This window comes from Coenobita brevimanus, chromosome 48 (assembly GCF_032717465.1).
Source record: "Coenobita brevimanus isolate Jiangsu-jjx chromosome 48, ASM3271746v2, whole genome shotgun sequence".
Lineage (NCBI taxonomy): Eukaryota > Metazoa > Arthropoda > Malacostraca > Decapoda > Coenobitidae > Coenobita > Coenobita brevimanus.
Window position 1 is genome coordinate 22,587,850 of NC_137001.1, and position 14,865 is coordinate 22,602,714.

General features: G+C 45.8%; 1 protein-coding gene across 1 annotated transcript; it reads left to right on the top strand.

Annotated features, from left to right (window-relative positions):
- The first annotated feature begins 774 nt into the window (after positions 1-774).
- LOC145399339 (coagulation factor X-like) lies at positions 775-11,798 on the top strand. The gene is made up of 11 exons (XM_080271995.1): positions 775-834; positions 4,724-4,786; positions 6,143-6,322; positions 6,717-6,904; positions 7,660-7,796; positions 8,441-8,655; positions 9,191-9,325; positions 9,597-9,687; positions 9,787-9,920; positions 10,565-10,716; positions 11,684-11,798. The coding sequence occupies exons 1-11, from the start codon at positions 775-777 to the stop codon at positions 11,796-11,798; spliced, it is 1,470 nt and encodes a 489-aa protein (XP_080128121.1).
- The last annotated feature ends 3,067 nt before the right edge of the window (positions 11,799-14,865 follow it).

A 14,865-nucleotide genomic window follows, 5' to 3' on the forward strand; every position in this document is an offset into this window, starting at 1 on the left:
TCTAATGAGAGAGAGAATGTGTGTGTGTGTGTGTGTGTGTGTGTGTGTGTGTGTGTGTGTGTGTGTGTGTGTGTGTGTGTGTGTGTGTGTGTGTGTGTATGTGAAAAATATTACCTTTTATACTAGTGGATTACCATATGTATTAGTATGTAAGTAGGAATGTAAGTAGGAATGTCAGTAGAATTGTAAGTAGGCATGTAAGTAGGCGTGTAAGTAGGCATGTAAGTAGGAATGTAGGTAGGAATGTAAGAATTGAAAGTAGGAACGTAAGTAGGAATGTAAGTAGGAATGTAAGTAGGCATGTAAGTAGGCATGTAAGTAGGTAGGCTGCTGTTTCGCCCATCTTCCTTATCTGTCCCTTAACCTCTTTCACTTTCTCCTTAGTCTTGTGATTCACTCTGTCCTTCTTTCATGTTAGTAGGTCGGTAGGTAGGTGGGTAAGTAGGTAGGTGGATTAGGTAAGTAGGTAGGCAATTAAGTAGGCAGAAAGGTAGGTAAGTAGGTAGGTAGGTAGGTAGGTGGGTCGGTAGGTAGGTGGGTAGGTGGGTAGGTAGATATGTAAGTAGGTAAGCGGGTATCTCTCTCTCTCTCTCTCTCTCACTCACTTCCTCATTCCTCACGTCGCTGTCTTAAAGAGAGAGAGAGAGAGAGAGAGAGAGAGAACAAGCCTCTTACCGCCATCATCATCAACCTCTCCCGTAACATATGCCCTCTTCCGCCTTATTTTATGACGTCATCCGTTAAAACCCATCCAGTGTCTTCAGGAATTTAAAGATGGCGCCACGCTGTCTGCTTGAGGCGTGGGTGGCAGGCAGAGAGACTGACGAGGAGAGTGTATAAGTGAGGTGGAGGGGGTGAGAGGGAGGGGGAGGCCAAGGATGAGATTGGGGGATGGAGTGGAAAAGATGGAGAGTGAGAGACTAACGAGGAGCGTATGTGAGTGAGGTGGAGGGGGGGGAAGTGGGAGGGGGAGGCCAAGGATGAGATGGAGGGATGGTGGAGAGGATGGAGAGTGAGAGACTGACGAGGAGAGTGTATGTGAGGTGGAGTGGGAGGGGGAGGCCAAGGATGAGATGAAGGGATGGAGTGGAGAGGTATATGAGAGAGGGGGGTGTGAGCTTGGAGCAGGGCAGTGAAATGGCGAGGGATAGGGCGACATGGAGGCGATTTGTTTGTGGCCACCCCTTACGGGATTAAGGCGTCTGGCAATAGATAGATAGATAGATTATTTTCCTCTTTTTACTGCAATTATCTTTATTAATTTCCATACTATTTTAAAGTTGATATTAAAATTTACTTATCTACCTGTCTACTTACTGGAGGCTTAATTTCATAAGGGAGGGCCACAAACAAATCGCCTCCATGTCGCCCTGTCCCCCGCCATTTGCAAGCCCTCCCCCCAACTCACACCCGCCTCTCTCATATATCTCTCCACTCCATCCCTCCATCTCATCCTTACTCTCCCCCTCCCTCTCCTCACATACTCTCTCCTAGTTAGTCTCTCATTCCCTCCAACTCACACCCCCTTAGGATAAATCGCCGAGGAGAAGGTGCTGCGAAGTCTCCAAACCAACGAGAAACCGGAGCCGAAAGCGAATATGTGTGTTTATGACGTGGCGGCGAAGTGAGCAAACTGTGTAGACGACATGTAAACACAGACACATGGCTGGGAAGGTGGATATGATGATGGTGATGATTGGGAGGGAGGAAGGGAGGGAGGGAATGAGGGAGGGAGGGAAGGAGGGAAAAAAGACAGGGAAGGAAGGAAGGATGAGAGGAAGAGAATGAATGAATGAAGGAGGGACGGAGGGAAGGAAAAAAGGAAAAGAATGAATGAATGAATGAATAAGGGAGGGAAGGAAGGGCGCAGGTAAGAGAACGATAGAAGAGAAGGAAGGAAGGAAGGAAGGAAGGAGGGTGTGAATGAGCTACACACAATGCAAACACGTCTCTCTCTCTCTCTCTCTCTCTCTCTCTGACACACACACCTACAAATTGTCAACACCCAGTACGACACATGATACACACACACACACACACACACACACACACACACACACACCACATTGCCTTCCTGTGTGTGTGTGTGTGTGTGTGTGTGTGTGTGTGTGTGTGTGTGTGTGTGTGTGTGTGAGAGAGAGAGAGAGAGAGAGAGAGAGAGAGAGAGAGAGAGGGCAGTGACCCACGTGAGATTCTGTGGTGTAATGGGTTCCTCAGATGCAAGGGTCATGAGTAGGGATAGAGAGAGAGAGAGAGAGAGAGAGAGAGAGAGAGAGAGAGAGAGAGAGAGAGAGAGAGAGAGAGAAGGACGAAGTGGGGAATAACAGACCAAAGAGAGGCAGAGGGAAGAGAGAGAGAAGGAGAAAGGGAGAAAAGAAAGAGGAGGTGGAAATGAGGAGAAGTAGAGGGAAGAAAGAGAGAGAGGAAGAAGGAAGGGAGAAGAGAAACGAGAGAGGACGAGGAAGAGAGGAGAGATAGAAGGAAGAAATGGGAGGGAGGAAGGAGAAAGGAAGAACAGAGAAGAGATAGATAGGAGAGGAGTGGTACAGGAAAGAGAAAGAAGAGAGGGGAGAGGTAGAAAATGTGTGTGTGTGTGTGTGTGTGTGTGTGTGTGTGTGTGTGTGTGTGAGGGGGGAGGGGAGTGAGGATGAGTAAGGAGAGGAATGAATGATAAAATTCCGGACTATCACTTTTCCTTACGTCTCTAAGCTTCCAACCATCTTCCTTTGCGGGATAAGGAGGGATTTAAGGAACTAAAATATAGGAAATAAAGTACATTTCATCTTTTCTACGTCCTCTCGCTCCCAAACATCCTCCTTTCGGGAAACAGGGAGGGAAATAAATGAGTAAAACAGGAATGTGTGAATCATAGGGAAGTCTGCGCGCCATCCAAATGTAAACAAAAATTACAGAAAACGTGTCTGGTTGGCGAATTTTCAAGGGTAACGCAAGAAATTCGTGGCTTTTTCTTCTATCCGTCCATCTATCTATCTCTGCCTATCTACCTATCTATCTCTAGCCATCTATCTATCTCTAAATAAACAACTATTAGAGAAAAAGTGTCTGGTTAGCTAGTTTTAAAGGATAACTCAAGAATTTCATGGCTACAATTAGGACTGCAGTTGCCCTCTCAAGTTTTTCCTTCCATATTCTAATTACTTGTTAAATACACACATATACAGTATCTATTTATATCTATCTGTTTATCTATGTATCTATATTTCTATCTATCTACCTAAGTATTTTTCTGTTTATCAATCTATCTACCAGTCTATCTACTTATTCGTATGTATATATATATATATATATATCTATCCAAACACACACACACACACACACACACACACACACACACACACACACACACACACAGTCACCCCTTCACCCACACACATACTCAGACACTCCCACACCCACACCCACACACACACACACGTAGGCACCTCTCCACACACACACAGAAGCTCACACACACACACACACTCACACACAAGGAAACGAGACGGGAGACATTACATAAAGATTTTAAAAGTTAATATTATGAAAAAAACGAAAAGGCATAAGAGAGAGAGAGAGAGAGAGAGAGAGAGAGAGGGGACAGTACCAGGAAGAAGACCTGCTATTGACAATCAAAACAAACTATACTCCGTCTCATACCCCGGCCGAGATTCGGGAGCCTGGAGGGAGGAGGGATGGAGGGAAGGAGGGAGGGGGATGGAGAAGGGGGAGGGGGTGGAGGAAGGAGGGGTGGAGAGAGGGGTGGAGGAAAAAAGAAATGAACAGAATAAGGATGGAGAGAAATGGGCAGAGAAGAGAGTGTAGGACGGAAAAAGAGAGAGGAGGAAAGAGAGAAGGAAGGAGGGGAGGGGGAGAGAAATGAATAGTAGATAGAGAGAAATGATGAGGGAAGAGAGTGAGAGAAAATAAGAGAGAGGGAGAGAGTGAAAAAGATGGAAGAGAGAAGAAAGAGAGGAGAGTGTGTATGGAAAACAAAGAAGAAGAAGAAGAGTGAACGGGATAGACACGTAAACAAACATGATGGGAGAGAGAGAGAGAGAGAGAGAGAGAGAGAGAGAGAGAGAGAGAGAGAGAGATTAGGGATTTGAGCTGGTGGTGACAAGTAGTGGTAGTCATGGGGGTCGTAAAAGGTGGTAGTAGTAGTAGCAGTTGTAGTAGTAGTAGTAGTAGTAGTAGCAGCAGCAGCAGCAGCAGTAGTAGTAGTAGTAGTCTTTTTACTCTAACTTGGCCTAAAATTGCCATCTCTCCATCTTGCATGCCGAGTATTAACAACAGATTAACACTAGAATATGATGCTAGTCACGAAGAAGTGCTATGCAAGGGATGTAGAGCTGTAGCATAGTCTTTTTCAGAGTTACAACAACAGATTAACAGTAGAATAAGCTGCCAGTCACGAAGAAGTGCTATGGAAAGGACGTAGAGCCGTAGTATTGTCTTTTTCTGCCACTGAGCTCCATGAAATAAGCTGCAAAAGGACGAAAATCTGGGCCAAGTTAAGGTGAAAGGAGTATAGGACCAAAGCATCCCCTTGAAAACAACCTAAACCATCCAATGTTCCAGGCAGGTCCCTAACTGTACTATCAGGTGATCAGGGAGAGTGGTGAATACAAATTGAGTCCGTCAGTCTAATCGGCGCCAGAATTAAACTAGCGGTCTTTCAGCTTTGATCTCAATACTCTAACCACTGCACCTCCTTCCCCAACAGGGTGTGGTGGAAGGGAGAAGGAGAAATAGTCACGAAGAAGTGCGGCGGTGGTGGGAGACGCAGGTAAGTTATGCTCCTAAAACTTGGCCTATGATGCTAGTCACGAAGAAGTGCCATGGAAAGGATGTAGAGTCGTGGCATTGTCTTTTTCCTGAGTTATAATAGTAGATTAACACTAGAATATCATGCTAGTCACGAAGAAGTGCTATGGAATGGATATAGAGCCATAGTCTTGTCTTTTACTGAGTTATAACAATAGATTAACACTAGAATATCATGCTAGTCACGAAGAGGTGCTACTGAATGGATGTAGAGCCATAGCATTGTCTTACTGAGTTATGACAATAGATTAACACTAGAATATCATGCTAGTCACGAAGAAGTGCTATGGAATGGATGTAGAGCCATAGTCTTGTCTTTTATTGAGTTATAACAATAGATTAACACTAGAATATGATGCTAGTCACGAAGAAGTGCTATGGAATGGATATGGAGCCGTAGTATTGTCTTTTTCTGCCACTGAGCTACGCGAAATAAGCTGCAAAAGGACGAAAATCTGGGCCAAGTTAAGGTGAATGAATTGGACTAGTAACCAAGGAGACTCATTTCCTACATCAAATTCCAGGGTGATATTGACTACCTCGGTCGGTCTCGCTACTACCCCCGGCAACCACACCACTACCACAACTACCACAACGACTCCTACCACCACTACCACAACTACCACCACAGCCGCCCACCTCTACACTCACCACAGAGAGGTATGTAAGCCTTCAAAAATTTCTTAGATCTTTCGACTCAAAATTGATATATTGAGATTTAATTGAAGCACAGATGGAGACTTCAAAAATACACACACACACACACACACACACACACACACACACACACACACACACACACACATATATATATACAGTATATCTACAGTTAAAATACACATACACACACACGTCTACAGTTAAAACACACATATACACACACACATCTACAGTTAAAACACACACACACACACACACACACACACGACCAAAAAAACTGCATTCGTATATAAATTCAAATCTTTTTCTTCTCCTTCACTTCTCACCTACCTCCATGTTCAGGTGTTGCATCCCAGCTCTCCACCTCTTCCTCTTACTTCCTCCTCCTCCTCTTCTTCTTCCTCTTTCTCCCTCTTCTTCCTCCTGCTCCTCCTTCTTCTTCTTCTACCTCTTCCTCCTGCTCGTCCTCTCACTCACCTCTTTCTTCAGGTGTCTCCCAGCTCTCCTCCTCTTCCTCTTCTTTCCTCCTCCTTTTCTTCCTCCTTCTTCTCCCTCTACCTCTTCTTTCTTCCAATACCTCCTTTTCCTCCACCACCTCCTCCTCTCCTCTTCCTCCTGCTCCTCCTCTCACTCACCTCTTTCCTCAGGTGTCTCCCAGCTGTCCTCTCCTGCCACCTGGGTTGGCCCTCTCAGCCACCTAGGACCACACCACCTGGCAGACCTCGGGGGAGACCTGTACACGGGTTGGTCTACGTGGTCTCGATGCTCCAGACGATGTAAGCAGCGACGGAGAAGGTCTTGCCAAGCACCAGCTGTGTGTGGAAAGGCGGTGCTGAAGGTGAGTTGGGTATTATTATTATTATTATTATTATTATTATATTATTATTATTACTACTACTACTACTACTACTACTACTACAGCTGTGTGTGGAAAGGCGGTGCTGAAAGTAAGTTGGGTATTATTATTAATATTATTATTATTATTATTATTAATACTGCCACTACTACTACTACTGCTACTACTACAACTACTACTGTCTGCATCATCATCATCGTTGTCATCTTCATTACCATCATCATCACCTTCTTCCTCCTCCTCCTCCTCATCATCATCATCATCATCAACATTAACATCATCATCTTTCTCCTCCCCCTCACTACCACCTCCACCACCACCACCACCATCCTCCTCCTCCTCCTTCTCCTCCCTCTACCTTCCTCTCTCTCGCCAGGAGGAGCGAGGGTGTGTTGGGGGAAGGTGTTCCGGACGTCAACCCTTCCATATAATTCGCCAAGAAGAATTTTCCAGTCAGCCTCAGCGGAATGACATGCGAGTGCTCCTTAACTTTAACTCTATGTTCTATACGAGATGGTCAAGATGGTCCCCTTGCAGTCGCTCTTGCCTTACGAGGCGGTACAGGTGGGTTTATGACAAGCACACACACGCACACACACACACACACACACACACACACACACACACACACACACACACACACACGCAAGCATACACACACACACGGTCCCCTTGTCGCTCTTGCCTTACGAGACGTTACAGGTAGGTTTGAGACACGCACACACAAGCACACACACACACAGACACGTACACACACACACACACACACACACACAGACACGTACACACACACACACACACACACACACACACACACACACACACACATGGCCCCCTTGAAGTCCATCTCTCTCCCTGCCCCCCCCCTCTCTCTCTCTCTCTCTCTCTCTTCTGCTACACGAAGGAAAGCGTGTTTGAGACTGTTAATATTCTAGGCGACGATTTGGCTTGGAAATACATATACCCCCAATCCTCCTCCTCCCCCTCTTCCTCGCCCTCCTCCTCCCCCTCCTTCAGATCTTGCTTCGTGTTCGGGTGCGTTTTTATTCTAGGAGAAAAGTTGGACCCGGAAAACTCTAATAATTCTTCTTCCCTCCTCCTCCTCCTCTCCTCCTCCTCCTCATTCTTCGCCTCCTCCTCCTCCTGCTTCTTCTTCTTCCTCTTCTCCTCCTCCTCTTCCTCCTCCTTCTTCTTCTTTTTCTTCGTCCCTTTCTCCTCCTCCTTTTCTTCTTCTTTCCTCATCTTCTCCTCCTCCTCCTCCTCCTCCTGCCTTTTCTTCTTGTTCTCCTCTCCTCCTCCTCCTCCTCCTCTTCCTCCAGGTCCTGCAAGTACCCCCTCTTCTGTGGTGGTAGTGTGGTGCATGAGGAGGCCTACTGTTACGTGGAAGGGTCAATGTGTGAGACGTGGTACCGCCGCGGCAACCATCCTACCAGACACCACCACCAGGACAGGCATGGTAGGTGGTGTGGTAGGACGCGAGATAGATCCAACATTCATTCATTCATTCATTCATTGCCAGACGCCATGTATCCCAAACGGGGTGACCAAGGGCTTAGAGTTAATTGTTTTACAGGGAGGGGCACTAATCCTCCACCAACCCCACCTGACACATTCGAAATTATTATTATTATTATTTTTATTATTATTATTATTATTATTATTATTGGTACCGTAACACCACCACCAGGACAGGCATGGTAGGTGATGCGGCAGGACACGTGATAGATCCAACATTCGAAATTATTATCATTATTATTATTATTATTATTATTATTATTATTACTGGTACCGTACTGTTACTGTTGTTATTATTATTATTATTGTTGTTGCTGTTGTTGTTATTATTATTATTATTATTATTACGTTGCACTAGGATAGGGTAACACTGTAGTTGGTTAGGTTAGGGTAGTGCAGGGAAGAAAGGAATATGAAGGAATGCACACAGCAAAACACACACACACACACACACACACACACACACACACACACACACACACAGGATAGAAAGGCAGGAAGGGGGGGGAAGGAGAGGCCATGGTAGGTCAGGGGTGGGTCATCATCCCTACTCATTAACAACCCTACCTCTCCCACCCACACCAGACCCCACCCACACACCCTCGTCCCCGCCCACCACCACGGCTATATGGCCCTCGCCCCACGTCTCGCCCCACGCCACGCCCCCCACGGCCACGCCCCCTCCCGAGTGCGGCGTCAGTCAAGTAACAACTCCACCCTGGTCCTTGAAAATTATTGGAGGGCGACCTGCACAGCCTGGAGAGTGGCCGTGGCAGGTGGTCATACTCAACAGGTACCACGTAAGTATGCGACGAAAATAGGGACCTTGATTGCACATTGGATGGGTGTGTGCTTCTATGTATGTTTCTGTGTATGTATGTGCGTATGCTTCTATGTACGTTTAGAGGTGAAATAGGGAGGTAGATTTCACATTGGATGGTTGGATGTTTTTATGTTTAGAGGTGAAATAGGGAGCTTGATTTCACACTGGATGGTTGGGGTGGAGTTTTGTGGGGGGGGAGGGGAAGTGAAAGTGAGCGAGTAAAGGTGCCCAAGAGATAGTGAGAGAGTAAGAAAGTAGGGGAGAGAGAGTGGGCGAGAGAAAGTGAGAAAGTATCCTCTCTTTACAGGAAATACAGTGAGGGAGTGAGCGAGGCAAAGAGTGACCGTGGGTAAGAAAGTAAGTGAGAGAATGTGAGTGAGCGACAGTGAGAAAGTCTGCTCTCTTTACAGGCAATACAGTGAGAGAGTGAGAGAAAGTGAGAAAGCATCCTCTCTTTACAGGAAATACAGTGAGAGAGTGAGAGAAAGTGATAAAGCCTGCTCTCTTTACAGGAAGCGTTTTGTGGGGGTACGCTGGTTGGATCGAGGTGGGTGCTGACTGCCGCCCACTGTGTCAGGAAGAAGCTGTATGTCCGCCTGTCTGAGCACGACCTGGCCATACGGGAGGGACCAGAGATTGAATACAAGGTGAGAGAGAGAGAGAGAGAGAGAGAGAGGGGGAGAGAGAGAGGGAAAGTGGGAAAGGGGTCGCATTTGTCTGGGATTTGGTTTGCGGATCCTGGTGTGGTGTTGTGTGGTGGTGGTGGTGATGATGATGAAAATGATGATGATGACACTAAATAATAATAATAATAATAATAATGAAATACTACCAATTCCCACTACAACACTAGACAATAACGTATCCTAGTCCGTTACCTGTGCCCCAATTAACCTGACACCTTTCCATTAATTGCAGGTGTGGCGAAGCATCACGCATCCCCACTACGACGCGACAACCGTAGACAACGATGTGGCGCTGTTGGAGCTACCCGAGGCGGTAGTGGGCGTGGGTGGAAGGAGTAGTGGTGTGGGTGGAAGGAATGTTGTGGGCGTGGATGGGTGGAGTGGTGGAATGAGTGGAAGGAATGGTGTGGATGTGGGTGCAAGGAGTGGGGTGGTTCCTGCATGCCTACCGAAGCAAGGAGCATCTCTACCAGTCGGCGAGATGTGTACCATCATCGGCTGGGGGAAGGAACGCAACACACACATCTTCGGTACTGATGTTCTGCATGAGGCGGAGGTAGGAGGCGTGCACCGATGAAAGAGTAAAGATAACGATGACAGATAAAGACTGGTAACTGATAGGATGAAGAGAGTGCACAGAGATGAAGATAGATGTGAGAGATTAGACTGCATGAGGCGGAGGTTGAAGGCGTGCACCGATGAAAGAGTAAAGATAAAGATGACAGATAAAGAATGGTAACTGATAGGATGAAGAGAGGGCATTAAGAGATGATGATTGAGATGGGAGATAAGAAATGGTGACTGATAGAATGAAGACAAGGGGTAGACACCTGAAGATAATGATGATACCTGATGGGATGAAGACAGGGGGTAGACAGCTGAAGATAAAGATGATAACTGACAGGATGAGGAGAGGGGGTGGACAGCTGCAAGAATAAAGGGGTGAAATAATGATAAATAATAAGTGACAGAATCAGAAGAGGAGGCAGACAGTTGCAAGAATAAAGGGGTGAAAAAAAGACAAATAATAAGTAACAGGATCAGGACAGGGGTAAACAGAGGTGAGAAAAAAGGGGGAGAAATAAATAAAACTATGGGCAGTGGGAGGGGCGAGGGGCGGGGCTTGGGGGAGGGGGCGGGGCTTAAAAGACAACTTGCATGGTGCGCATTATAGCAGTTTTATCGTTTTTATCGTTACAGGTGCCCATCATCGCCAACTCCTTGTGCGAATCGGTGTATCGTGACTACTACATCACTGACAACATGTTCTGCGCCGGGTATAGTCGTGGCAGGGTGGACTCTTGTGCGGGGGACTCAGGTGGACCCCTCCTCTGTAAACGCCAGGGGAAGTGGTGGGTATAATTAAGCCTGCACTCTACTGGGTTTAAGTTTGAGATGAACCCAGGGAGAAAATTACTACTACCTAAACCAAATCATCATCATCATTATCATCATTACCATTATTATCACCATTTTCGGTCTTTCCTTACATCATGTGAGTATGCTTTTTGTTAAACCCTGTCTTCTAGATGTGTGCATGTGAGAGAGAGAGAGAGAGAGAGAGAGAGAGAGAGAGAGAGAGAGAGAGAGAGAGAGAGAGAGAGAGAGAAAAACACTTCACCAAACACAGAAACATCTCATCCCATCATTGTTGCTGTTGTTGCTGTTATTGTTTTTGTCCAAGGCTCATTTCAACGTGAACCCAGTGGACTGCAGGCTGAAGTTCCCCTCATTCTGCAGTCCACCATCCTCCTTTCGGGGGATAGGGAGGATAGAGGATAATAGTACACCATTTCTACTATTCCTATCTCTCATCACAACACTTCTTCGTGACTATTCCTATCTCTCATCACAACACTTCTTCGTGACTAGCATCTGTCCTTATTTTCTCATCACGTCTACTAACACCTTCCCTTCTTCTTTCCCCCCCCCCTTCACACTTCTTCGTGACTAGCATCTACCTATATCAATTCCTCCCCCTTCCCTCCCCACCAGGTGGATTTATAACACTTCTTCGTGACTAGCATCCAATTTATCATCTATCTATCTATCTATTGCCAGACGCCTTAATCCCGTAAGGGGTGACCACAAACAAATCGCCTCCATGTCGCCCTGTTCCCCGCCATTTCACTGCCCTGCTCCCAGCTCACACACCCCTCTCTCATATACCTCTCCACTCCATCCCTCCATCTCATCCTTGGCCTCCCCTTCCCTCACATCCCCTCTCTCGCATATCTCTCCACTCCATCCCTCCATCTCATCCTTGGCCGCCTCATCACACCTATTAATCAACACCCCCCTCTTTCTCTCCCCCTTCAGGTACATCTTTGGCATCACGTCTTTCGGCGACGGGTGCGGGAAGAGAGGCAAATTCGGCATCTACGCTAGAGTGTCCAATTACCGCCACTGGATCCACTCTGTCATGGCGGAGTGACGGTTGAATTTCGTTAACTTCGAATTCAAATTTTTATGTTTTATATTTTTGTAACCGTCTGTCCTGTGTAAATATTAGCAACCTGTGGATTTTGTATTTATCTACTTGTATCTGTCTATCTATCAAGTATATTTCTTATCTATTTCAAGTGTAAATATATCTACGTATGTATTTTCTGAAATCTATCGTATCTATCCACCTCTCTATATATCTATCTGTCTACCTATCTTAAGACGCCTTTAAGACTGGAGGGATGACCAAAATGACCAAAAACAAATCGCCTCCACGTCACCCTGTCCACCATCAGACAGCCCTCCCTCCTACTCACACCCCTTTCATTCATAATTCACTCCACCCCTCGAGCTCATCCTCGGCCTCCCCCTCCAACCCTCCACCACACACGCACACACACACACACTCTCTCCTAGTCAGTCTCTCCAGCCACCTCAAGGCAGCACACAGCACCTTTACCTCTACAAAATAATGGAAATGCTAATATAAAGGCTTTTTTCTTTTCTATTCAATACGTCTTTCTTACACTGAATACATAAAACTACCACAACCACTACTACCACACCACCTTACCTCTACCACACTACCCCTACAACCACAACTGTCACTACTATAACCACCATCATCCCTACCACCACCACTACCACCACCACCACCTTACCTCTACCACAGTACCCCTACAACCACAACTGTCACTACTATTACTACCACCATCCCCACCACCACCACTACCACAACTACCACTACCACCACCACCACAACGACCAAAACCACTGCTACCACCACATCCACCACCACTGCCACAACCACCATGACAACTACAACCACCACCACCACCACAACCACTACCACCACCACCACCACTACCACAACTGCCACCACTCCTACTACCACCACCACCACCACAACCACCACACCACTACCACAAGCCTAATAACTTTCTCCTATTTCCTCTTCTAACAAGGCATATTTAGATCAAACTTCTAACTACGATATAACCAAACTGTGTGTATAACGAAAAATATATATTCGTATTTATTATCCTCTATATTTGCACTTTTTGGTAATAAAATTCGTAAAAAAAAAATAATTCGTCTTTATAACGTATCCAAAGAAAAGACAATTGTTCTTACCTAATTGTATCTTTACAGGAGTGAGTCCAGCTCGTACTGTCCCGTGTCTTAAACCATATTTATCGTACATATCCTTAAAGTTGTGAATTGTTTTGGCGCACACTATTTCATTCGGTAGTGCATTCCACTGATCAATTGTGTGTGTGTGTGTGTGTGTGTGTGTGTGTGTGTGTGTGTGTGTGTGTGTGTGTGTGTGTGTGTGTGACCCTTAAATCACATGGTACGGGATCATATCTAGTGTATTCCCAGAAATATTTATAACCAAGTCTCAATCTCAGCACAACAGCGTCATAAGTGCACCTCACTGTATGTTACCTGAGTATTCTGAGACACAGTTATGTAGTGAAGGGAGCTGGTACTGCCACTTGCTATGCTAACCTGAATCTGTCCAGTAATAACATGACTAACACGTGAGAAGATCGTACTTTTGACAGAAGTATAGCTTTAAGAACATAAGAAGAGAGGATAACTGCAATAGATCGGTTCCCCCACGCCATGCAGCACCTAGAAGAGTAACTGAACTACTAGAATGAGATAAGGATAGCAAAGAAGAGGTCAGCATTGATATCAGCAGAGTCCAAAGGCATTTATGAGGTAACTGGTCAGCCTTTTCATTGATGGGTGTGGCGATATGGGATGGAATCTATGTGAAGTGGTCTTGATGAACTGTGCTTTCAATACACGGGATGGTTGATGGAAAGCTACTGCCTATAATGACAATGTGTGGTAGTAGTGGACAGTAATTCATATAGAGCTGCCTGACTGTCAACAAATACCCTTAGGTAAAGATACTACACAACAAATCCCCCTTCTACACTATATTTCTGCCCTCGTAGAAGAAAGACAGGTAGGGAGCCAGGGATTATGGTGTCCACGTAGGGCAGTGTGTGGGAGACGCCAAATGAATATCCCACACCCACACCTGGAGTCATCAACACACCCGTCACAGTACATGATTCCTCTAAACACTGATCACCATTATTACTAGTAGTAGTAGTAGTAGTATTTCTCCTCATCCACTTCATCATCTATTATTATATTCCTCCTCCTCTTCCTCCTCCTGCCTTTCTCTCCCCTTTCCAACGCAGTTCATAATTTCCGTCCTATTTCCACCTTCCCCCTCTATTCCCTCCCCTCCCCTTCCCTCCCTCTCTTCTCTTCCCTCACCTCCCTTCCTTCCTTCCCCTTCCGCCCTCCTCCATCCTAACCACTCACTGTCTCCAACTTCTCCATGCAAAGGGCTTTCAGTTCACAAGGCAGCTGGTACTCCTAGGCCCTGGGGAGTTGTTCTATGTCCAGTCACTCTACATGGACCCCAAGCGGCCATTGTGTTCGTAAATTAACACAAGGAGTGGGTACATTACACTGGCTCAAGAGTTTGTACATAAGGAGAACGTGTACTGTTATGAAAGTACCAGCTTCTAGACTTGATCCGACCTTGAGGGGGTTAAAACTGGTCACCTCAGTAACAATAATCATCAGAAAAATGTTATGTACCATAGCTGTTGGTCTGGATAACTCTAGTACTCAATTCCAATTTTTAGGTGATTTGATTCAACTGAAAGTGAGTCACAGTAGCCTAAACCCGAGAATAAAAGGCAATATGTTTTCCAGATGAGCTAATTTAACCCCACAGCAACGATATGTAGCAGCCAAAAACAAAATAAATAAATACTGAACCCCCCTTAATCTAATTTCTGAACCTGCCCCTGAATTTCATATATACGTCATTCGGTATTTCTTATCGTCAGGAGGGAAAGGAAGGTGGGATTGGATTTTTTCCGTTGCCTCCAACAAGTGTCAGAAGGTGTGACGTAATCTCCAAAGTGGCCTTGCTCACTTTTCCTCCGATTTCTCTGCTATAACCTCCTCATTTCCCGTATTCCCTATTTTTCCTGAAAGATAATTGCAGTACAGGAGCC

Excerpts from the sequence above, each read along its gene's own strand:
- LOC145399339 (XM_080271995.1), top strand. The coding sequence starts at position 775 with ATGGCGCCACGCTGTCTGCTTGAGGCGTGGGTGGCAGGCAGAGAGACT. Across the intron at positions 835-4,723 it reads GAGAGACTGACGAGGAGAGT|GGTGTGGTGGAAGGGAGAAG; the intron begins GTATAAGTGAGG and ends CTTCCCCAACAG. Across the intron at positions 6,323-6,716 it reads GTGGAAAGGCGGTGCTGAAG|GAGGAGCGAGGGTGTGTTGG; the intron begins GTGAGTTGGGTA and ends CTCTCTCGCCAG.